This window comes from Pseudopipra pipra, chromosome 15, assembly GCF_036250125.1.
Source record: "Pseudopipra pipra isolate bDixPip1 chromosome 15, bDixPip1.hap1, whole genome shotgun sequence".
In the NCBI taxonomy this organism is placed as follows: Eukaryota; Metazoa; Chordata; class Aves; order Passeriformes; family Pipridae; genus Pseudopipra; species Pseudopipra pipra.
The window spans coordinates 1,960,429-1,970,304 of record NC_087563.1 but is presented as its reverse complement, the minus strand read 5'-3'; the positions used below and the strand labels follow the sequence as shown (position 1 = coordinate 1,970,304).

The 9,876-nt window shown below is 57.3% G+C and overlaps 1 protein-coding gene across 1 annotated transcript; it reads right to left on the bottom strand.

Moving 5' to 3' along the window:
- Positions 1-5,919: 5,919 nt before the first annotated feature.
- Positions 5,920-9,067, bottom strand: SMIM33 (small integral membrane protein 33). The gene is made up of 2 exons (XM_064671438.1): positions 8,816-9,067; positions 5,920-8,325 (listed from the first exon to the last, which is right to left on the bottom strand). The coding sequence occupies exon 2, from the start codon at positions 8,307-8,309 to the stop codon at positions 7,908-7,910; it is 402 nt and encodes a 133-aa protein (XP_064527508.1). The 5' UTR covers positions 8,310-8,325; positions 8,816-9,067; the 3' UTR covers positions 5,920-7,907.
- Positions 9,068-9,876: the final 809 nt, after the last annotated feature.

Here is a 9,876-nt window from a genome sequence, read left to right as displayed (position 1 = left end):
GCCGACCTTCCTATGGAAACCACACCTACAGGAAAAGGGAGGACCGGGCTGGTACAATGCTGGGGCGGGGTGGGGGCTCATGGGGCAGCACATGGCCCAGCTGGGAGAGGGGTGTGGATGTGCCCTCCATTCCCAACCCGCAGGGACCATCACCTGCCTGCTGCCACCTGTGAAACACACTGCACTGAAGGTGTGACTCCTGCAGACAGTCCTTGACCTCCCACGAACCTCTTGTGCTTTTGGAAGAGGTCTGTGTGTACCAGCTGTGATGGACAATGCTCCTGCTTTGCCCCAAAGCCTTGCTCCCCACACTGTTACATTTCTGACTTGGATTTGCTCTCATTCTGTCCAAATCCCGAGTGCAATCCCTGCTCCTCGCTCTGTCTGTTGAGGGCCGACATCACCTTTCCCAGCACACAGCTTTGGATGATGTCACAGCTTCAGTCTCAGCTGGACACACCAAATTGAGCTGATGAATCACTGGGAGTGTGGCCACAACAAACACAGGCAGGAGGGCACAAGGGAAGGAGGGAGGTGCTGGCAGACACGAGCTGTGTCCTGTCAGGCCTCTCCCATCCCCTGCATCAGTCTGTCCTGGCCAGTCCTGTCTTGGCACGTGCTCCATCCCAGCCTGGCTCAGCACTGATTTCCCCAGCATCACTCCTCGCTCAGCACTGATCCTACACCACCAAATCCCTTCTTGGCCTTATTTCAGCCCCTTACCCCCAACCCCCCTTGGAGCAGGCAGTGCGAGGCTGCACAGCTGTTCCACCCATACCACCACATCTGGCCAGCTGTGCACAGCCTGAAGTCGTTCCATGTATTCCTCCTAAGCAGGGGCTGCAGAGCACCAGTACCCCAAGCTGGGTTTCCTTTGGCCTCAAGGTGATTGAAGGCATTTGGGACAGGGAAGGTCACGTGGAACTTCTCTTGGCTGTTATGGACTGCAGAGCATCCTCATGGTGTGGTTGGAGTCCCAACAGCCACATCATCTTCGTGGCCCCCACATCTTCCAGGCAGCCTCCAGCAGCCCTGTGACTGCCATTGGTGCCCTGTGCCCACCTTGCCCTCTCCTCCTGCTTTTCCAGCCTTGATGGGCAGCCCCCCATATCACCATCCTATTCCCATCCCTCCCAGCTCCCCTTACCGCTCTGATTTTCCCAGCTGAGGTTCCCCATCACCTGCATCCCTGATTTCATCATTTGTCTTTATTATGGTGAATTTTAGTGCCCCAACAAGTGGCAAAACCAACCCCCCCCCCCAGTGCCACCAGCCCGGCCGGGTTTGCGCCAACACTCAGCGCTCTGGGAGGAAGGGACAGTTCAGGGGGGTGGCAGGAGAGCCGGTGCTATTCCTGGGCTCCATCCCAGCTCCAGGTGACCTTTGCCAAGTCATTTCCCTGCTTTGTGCTGTTGCTTCCTCCCGAGCCGACCACAGCCAGCCCCGGGCTCTCCGGAGGGATGCTCCTGCTCCCGGAGCTGCAGATGGAGCAGCGGATGTCTCCCAGCCCATGCCCTGCTCTGGGGGGTGGGAAGGCTACTTCCTTCTGGGGGAGGCTTATCCTTCCACCTCCTTTATTTTTTTTTAATGCTTTCCCTTTTCAGGGATGGAGAGGAGCAGAAGAACCTCACTGAGACATCACGAGGGAACTGTGATGGTACATCACACCCCAGAACTGGGGGGTTCCCTGAGGAGCCCTGCACAGTGTATCCTTCTCCCATCACCTCCCAATCCAGCTGGAGAACAAGCCAACCTCACTGAGTGCCCTGTGTGCACTGATGTAGCCGGAGGTGAATCCCCCCAACAGCAGCACCCATGTGCTGACCCCATCCCCACACCCCAGCTGGAGGGTTCCCCTTCGGGCTGCTGCAGCCCCAAACTACTCCTTTTTCTCCCCAAAGGCGGGATTTTGAGCACCAGTTTGCTCAGCCACCCCAGGAAAGGCTGGGAGGAGAAGTCACTGTCACCGACACAGGAGCTGTGACCCCCCAGCACTGAGCCCAGTCTGGCTGCACAGACACAGCACTGGTGACAGACCTGCACAGCCCAGGAAAGGAGCTGGAGGAGCTGCTGCTTTAATCATGACTAGACTTAAGGAATAAATCCCTACAGACCAGGCCCGTGACCCCCAGCCATTGGAACGTTCTCAGCTGGCAGGAAGATGCTGCAGGGCTGCAGAAGCATCACTGGGCTACAAACCAGCAGTGCAGGGAGATGGACAGAGCAGTGCTGCAAAGAAAAAAGAAAAACGGGGTCAAGTGAGACTTACCAGGAGCACAGGCAGGAAAATAAGATCTGGTGCTAAAAACAACACACATCTCCTCCCGTTTTCTGTTCACACCCCAACAGGTTCCCACCATGCAGGTGCTTCAGGACCTCCATGGGCAATGTGGTGCCTATGGACATAAAATTCCCCCCCCCCTCGGGTTCTAGGATGCGTGGGAATCTTTTCATTTAAAGCTCAGAAAGTGCATCAGTTACATTCAGTTATTGCAGCACTATTCTTCAGCTCCTGTGTGATGCTGTCAGTGCCCAGAGCAGCTGTAAATGCCATTTCTGGGATGGAAACCTGGCTCCTCTGTGGCTCAGGGCTCTCCAGGCTCCAGAGCAGACACGGGGGACACCCCAAGCTCTCAGGGGTGCAGAGCTGTGCTGGAGGCACCACACTCACTGTCCATCACATGGCAAAGAGCAACACCACCAGATTATTTTGAGGTCTTCAAACTCTGGCATTTTGGGCTGGTTTGGTGTTGGGTGGGAACCATGAGCTGTGCCACAACACAGCAGGGAGTGTAGGGCAGCTGAAAATGAGAGGGAGGAGACTTTTTCATATCTAATAATCATCCTCTGCTCTGGACCCAGCTGGGAGAGCTGGGGGGGTTCAGCTTGGAGAAGAGATGGCTCCAGGGAGACCTGAGAGCCCCTTCCAGGGCCTAAAGGGGCTCCAGGAGAGCTGGAGAGGGACTGGGGACAAGGGATGGAGGGACAGGACAAGGAGGAATGGCTTCAAACTGCCAGAGGGCAGGGATAGATGGGATGCTGGGATGGAATTCTTGGCTGTGAGGGTGGGGAGGCCCTGGCACAGGTTGCCCAGAGAAGCTGTGGCTGCCTCTGGATCCCTGGAAGTGTCCAAGGCCAGGTTGGACGGGGCTTGGAGCAACCTGGGCTGGTGGAAGGTTGCATGACAGGGCTGGAACCGGATGATCTTTCAAGTCCAACTCAGACCATTCTGTGGTTCCTTGACTTTAAAAAAAAAACATCAAAAGGAGAAGAGTTCAAAACGAGCCCCACTGACGACACATCAAGGTTTGGCCTCATTACTGTGTTCAGGGTTTATAATATCCTGTGGACTCCTCTTGGAAGCAGGACTTGGTCCAGTCTTGGCTCTACAGCTCATCCATGGGGTGGGAAAGGGTGTCCAAGTGTCACAGAGGCCTAAACACAGGAGGGACCCTGAGGAGAGATGGGCTCTTCCAGGCTCAGCTCCACATCAGAGCAGCGTCCTCAGCAGGAGAGCAGCTGGAAATGGAGGTGGAACAAGGAAAGGCACGGCTGCTTCTCACCAGCTGTGCCCTCGCACCAGGATCAGGGGGTTTTCCCTCCACTGGAACAGGCTCCCCAGGGCAGTGGTCACAGCCTCAAACCTGCCAGAACTTAAGGAGCATTTGGACAACACTGTCAGCACATGGTGAGGTTGTTGGGTGTCCTGTGCAGGGCCAGGGGTTGGACTCGATGACCCCTGTGGGTCCCTTCAAATAATCCCTCTCTCTGCAACAGGTGTGTGAGGAGCTGGGTACAGTTGCAGCTGCACAAGGTGGCCCAGAACCTTCCCCATCCTCAGATTTGGGAGGCTCCCAGGGACCTTCCTCCACATGAAGGAGATGATTCCCCCTCACACCCAACAGCAAACACCCAGATCTGCAGGAGATGGAGGGACCTTCTCTCGGGGGGGCTGGCTCTCCCTGTGCTCATCCTCTCCGTGAAATCAGAAGGTGACACTGGCTGAAGGTGACCTCCACGTGCCACCCAGTCCAGCCTCCCAGAGCCCGGTCCCCTTTGGGCTGAGCTGCTCATCCTTCCCCACAGTGAAAGCTTCTCTGTGTGTCCTCACAGGCCCCTCCAGCGATGCCTCTCTCACACCGGGGAGCCCCAAACCAGGCACATCGTCCCCCCGGGGCTGGCGGGGCAGGAGCAGCCCCGTCCCCGCGCGGTTCCTGCCGTGTGCAGTTGGCTCCCTCCACCACTGGAGCCCACTGCTGCTCCGCGCTGGGCTGCTCCGCGCTCCCCGGCCCGACCGCACCGCCCGAGGGCAGCGGGGTGCGGACCCCCGGCCCTCCCAGCAGAGGGGCTGCCACCACCGGGGGGCTCAGCCGGCTCCCTCCCAGGGATGCTGCAGCTCCCTCCCCTCCCTCCCCTCCAGCCTCTGCGGATGCTCCGGGTGCCTCCCTCGGGTTTGCACAATTTTTCGGTGCTTCCCTCAATTTTGCACAATTTTAGGCAACCCTGTGGCATCATGAGCAGAGTCACCTCCAACCCCCCCCCACTAAACCCTCCGGGGAGCCACGGGCCTCTGGGAGGGTGATGAAGGTGCAACACCCTAATTAGAAGGGAAATAAAAGGGGGTGCAGGCAGTCCCTGATCAGGGCAGAGTTAATAGGTGGTGCAGCAGCTCCTGAAAGCTTCCCAAACCTGGCTTTGAGCAAAGCAAAGCCTCTGCAGCTCCTGCTTGGGGTTCTCCAGGAGCTGCCCTGTGCAGAGGGGATGATAAGGAGAGTTATTGTTGCTCTGTGTTCATAAAAGGATTATTATTAAGGAGGGAAAGAAAGTTTTAAGTGAAGTAAATCGGGACAGGCTCGGTGTTTGAATAGAGAGGAATAATGTTATGGTAATGGCATGCACAGCTCTGCTGCTCACAGACCCTGATGTATTTTATAAAGCCCTATGCTGGAAAGAACAAATTCTATGAGCTGAGAGCTGGACAAAGAGAAACAAGGAGAATCTGTAAAAATGATGTTTTATTGTGCAGGGGAAAGCAATGAGGAGCAGAGTTGAGATCTAACCCTTGATGTCCTTCTGGAGGAGAAACCTGGCAGCATATTGTCACTTGCTTGTATGATTTAATTTGCTATTCTAAGCCTTACAGTAATTTCTTTCCTGTATTCCAAAAGATTATATCTAAATATCTATTTGCAAATGAAATACAGGGAAGAAATTTTGAAGGCTGGAACTTCAGTACTACATCTTTCCAGAGATGTTTGTGTAGGAGGGAGCTGCTGGCAGCTGCTGGGCTGGAAGGATCAGAGCACAGGACAAATGTGAGGCCACTGGAGCCCCAGCAGCACCACCAGTTTTATTTGCTTTTAGTCTGACAGCCCGAAGTACCTGAGCAACAAGCACAGCAGTGGGTTCCCAGAAGTGATGGATCTGGGCCACGGCACAACGCGACATAAATCAGACCTTTACGAGTCCCCAGCGGCTGCAAATCAATGAGTGCCAGCAATAATTACCCATTTTATCTCTCTCTTTATTAATATTTAGACTGTTTTAATCTTTTCTTTCTAAACACACTGGTCCCCTGCTGTGCTTGTCCTTCGGTGGGAGCTGCCACAAAAGCTCCCGTTTCTCCCGTTAAAGGTTTTGTCTCGATCCCAGCTGCTCCTGATCCCAAATGGCACAGCCACAAAAGCTGGGTGACAACTCCCCTGCTTCACCCCGGGTGGGTGACACCTGTGTGTGCCCCCGAGAGGTGGGTGCAGCCTGTCTGGGGCCACAGGGCAGATCCTGTGATGGCTGTAGGGGATTCTTCAGCTTCAGACACTTGGTGTGGGTGGCCACAACCTACAGATGTTGTTTGAAGAGGTTATGGAATGGTTGGGGTGGGAAGGGACCTTAAAGCCCATCCAGTCCCACCCCCTGCCATGGGCAGGGATACCTCCCACTAGCCCAGGTTGCTCCAAGCCCCGTCCAACCTGGCCTTGGACACTTCCAGGGATCCAGAGCAGCCACAGCTTCTCTGGGCAACCTGTGCCAGGGCCTCCCCACCCTCACAGAGGGGAATGTCTTAATTAGGAGAAATCCTTGGAAGGTGATTATCTCTTCAGGGGGTGCTAATTAGGGATGTACACATTACAAACTAAGCCCTGTGTTGACATGCAAAGCAGGGTGGGACTCTGATTTTCAATGGAAATGAGAGCTCTTATCTCCTGTAACTCAGGAGTGGGAAAGCTAATAACTGCACCATCACCTCTGGAAAACAAAAAGGAAAAAAAAATCAAAACAGAAAATACCCCCCCAAAGGTAATATAAATTATGTTTATTGTTGAGACAAAAAGTTTCCAGCAAGTCCAACCACTACCCAGCTTTAAAGTAAGTGAGAAAAGAGCTGGAAATAAGTGAGAAGAGGGATGCTGGAGCATCTGCCATGTCAGAAATACTCCCAGTGCCTGGAGGAACAGGTAAAGCCCCATTTTTTGTCCACCTGTGCACAGAGGGATCTGTGCTGGGGATGCAGCAAAGGGTGGACACAGACCTGGCTTTTGTGGGAAGGGGAGGGCTGGGAACCATATTTTGACTTCTGGGACTGCTCAGCAGCATAAATCCTTGTGGGTGACCCCAGGGGCTGTGCTGCTTCCCCAGGGAGTGTCTGCTGAGCCCTGCACTGAAGACAGGCCTTGATGTCCAGCTTCCACCTGAGGCCAAAGAGATGTCCTCCAGCAGCAGAAGGGCCCCCAGGGCTCAACAGCTACCACAGTCTGATACCACCAGGAGCCTTCAGGGCTCAAGAGGTTTAACCTCTCTGTCTGCTCCCTCTGTGCCACCTCAACGAGCTCCTACCCAGGGTGATGGAGTCACATCAACATCCTCCTCCCTGTGGCTGACTGTGCCAACCCCACCATCACTCCCTCCTTGGCTGGGACATGCCTGGCTGCTTCCAACCACCCGAGTCCCCATGCCCTGAGCAGAGCTGCCCTTGGCCCAGGGACAGCAGCCAGAGTTGGGGACAGTGAGGATGACCCCAGTGAGGATGATCTCAGTGAGGATGACCCCAGTGAGGATGACCACAGTGAGGATGACCTCAGGTCTCCCCATCCCCATGCACAGAGATGCTGCAGTCTCTGCCCGTCTCCTCTGGTGCCAGCACCTCCAGATGTTCAGCCAGCTGTGATGTGCCATTATCACCTCTCTTGCCTCTGCTGTGTCACCACTCTTCTCTCACACACCTCCCCTGGGGAAAGGACACATTGTCCCCTGTCACTGGCTCCACCAACACGGGTTGAGGAGTTGCCTCTTCTCTTCTCTGGCTGTTTGTCCCAAGGGCTGAGCCCGCTGCCAGGGCTGCCAGGGGGGAGGATGATGTTTCAGCCCTCTGACAGAGGAAAAGGGGCTGTGGCACAGAGGAAAAGAGGGATTGGAGGCTTCTCCGTGACATACAAATGGTGTAATGAGGACACTGTGAATGAGGAAACATCTTTCATCAGGAAAACAATTCCAGATGACGTAACTTCCAGCTCCTGCCAAGGGGCCGAGCAGAGCCCCAGAGCTCCTCAGCTGGGACAAGGACCAAGACAGCTCTCCTGGCCACTCCCAGGCAGTGTGGGACAGGTAACACCAGGGTGAGGAAAGCCAGAACTGATGCTAATGCTGTCCCATGAGGGCTGACCCAGCCCCAGAGCCCGGGCTGGGACCCAGCTCCTGCCTGGGGACAGCAGCAACCCCCAGGCTGGACTTCTGGGGGCTGGTGATGGGTCACTGCAGTGACACTGAACCTCCTGGCTGAGCCCTCCTGGGGCCAGACACAGACCTGGGGAGGTACAGCCTCTGCCTGGGAACCGGTGAGTCTCGGGATACACTGACATCCAGTCACTGCTTTTCCAGTGGGACACAGCCTCAGGTGTCCCGGGGCCGGGTCACAGGTACGTGACCTCGATGATGTTGGGCTCAGCGCTCCCGCCGGGAAGGTGGTGCTTGCAGGAGCACTGGCAGCTCCCTCCAGCCAGATCCATGCCAGGCAGATCCCACCTCCTCTGGGGGTCCAGCTGCTTCCAGTGCGTGAGGTGCACCCCGTTGTGCAGGTCCTGCGGCAGGGGCTCGTGGTACAGGGTGATCTGCACGGTGCGGAGCTGGGGCCCGTAGTGCACCACGAGGATGATGAACACGGCCAGGAGCACGAAGAGCACCACGATGACCGAGATCATGGGCAGCGCGTCCGCCTTCTTCGTCACGGCCCTGGCGACCGACACGGGAGTGACGGCGGCCACGTCCTGCGGCCCGGGGTGTCTCAGCTGGCTGCCGGGCACGGAGCTGTTCATGGCTCGGCAGGCTGACCTGGCACAGGGAAACCCGGGGGGGAACAGGGTGACCCCCGAGCAGAGGCTGTTCCTGTCCCTATCTCCTGCCCTCGAGGCCGCAGCTCCTGCCTGCACTTGCAGCTGCCAGGGAATGGGATGATCCCATAAGTGCTCCCTCCCTCGGGCTCGTGGGACAGGATCAGTTTTGGTGGCTGTCTCTGGGCTTGTAGGATGGTCCCCTGGACACGTTCATCCAGGGAGGAAATGCCCTCTGTCCCCGTCACCTGGACACCTCTGGCGTGGGGCTTTTCCTCCCCACTACACCCCCTCCACCCTCCTCTCTTCCCCCCCGGCCCCACGGCGCTAATCCAGGACCAAACGGCCCCACGGGGGCCACCCTGGGACACCCAACCCCGTGAGTCGTCCCTCGCCACGGTGGCAAAATCCCGTGGGAGCCAGCACGGGTGGGAGCAGGGGCAGTGGGGGGAGAGGAGGGACGGAGAGCCCTCTCAGCTCCTCAGGGGTACCTCGGCTTTCCTGCTGCCTGGGAATCATCGTCTCCAGCGGCGGGGCTGGGAAGCGGACGGCGGGAGCAGCAGGAACAGCTCCGGGATGATCTCCGGTGTAGGTGCAGCCACACTCACCTCGGAAGCTGCCACGTCACTCCTCGGCCCCACACCCCCCCGGGATGCCCGGGGCACACGAGGAAGCGCCTGCTCACCCCGGGGCAGGAGCTGCTCCCAGGCCCAGCCCGGTGCCACCTCAGCGCTGCCGCCCCCTCCCCGCTCCCGCCGACCCTCCTCTCACCCCGCGCAGGACAAGGGCCCTTTGTTTGGGGACGAGCGCCCACCCCCCCTTCAGCTGCACTCAGGGCAGGAAACCTCCCCGAAACCACCGGCTCGGCGTGAAAATGTAACGTGGGGAAGAAACAGGGGTAAAAAAAGCCCCTCTGCACGTGAACTCTGCACAGCCCGGGACAGTGAGTGTATCCACACAGGGAGCCGGGTGGGAAGGACCCTCGTCCGAGGGAGGGAGCAACCCCAGAGGTGATTTTCTCTGTCCCACTGCTGCGGGAGGAGCACTCCCAGCACGGCTGTGGCCAGAGGTGGGAGTCCCTGGGGAAGCTCTGCACCCTTTGGACCATCAAGGTTGGATGGTCCAAACCTCTGTGCAAGGTTTTCTCCAATGATTCTGTGATTCCGTGACCAGTGCCAGGGCAGGGCTGGCACATCTGTCCCCTTGCACGGCAGCTGTGCCACAAGGCTGGCAGGGATACCCTCCAGGAACGTCCTCCAGGGATATCCTCTAGGGATGCCCTCCAGGGATACTCTCCAGGGATGCCCTCCAGGCTGGTACATCACCCCTGCACTCAGGTGGGTACCATCCCCTGGCCCAGGGATGCTGTGTGTCAGACCACTGGGAATGACCCTGAGCACATCTCCGAGCGGAAAACATGGATCCCCTGGAGTTTTAGCCAAAACAAAGCACGTCTCCCCATCCTCCCTTCCCAAAACACCACTGCTCTTACCTGCAGGCTCTCAGCACAGAAGCTGGGGTGAATATTTGGGCTCTGTCCTTCCTGCACGTG

Excerpts from the sequence above, each read along its gene's own strand:
- SMIM33 (XM_064671438.1), bottom strand. The coding sequence starts at position 8,309 with ATGAACAGCTCCGTGCCCGGCAGCCAGCTGAGACACCCCGGGCCGCAG.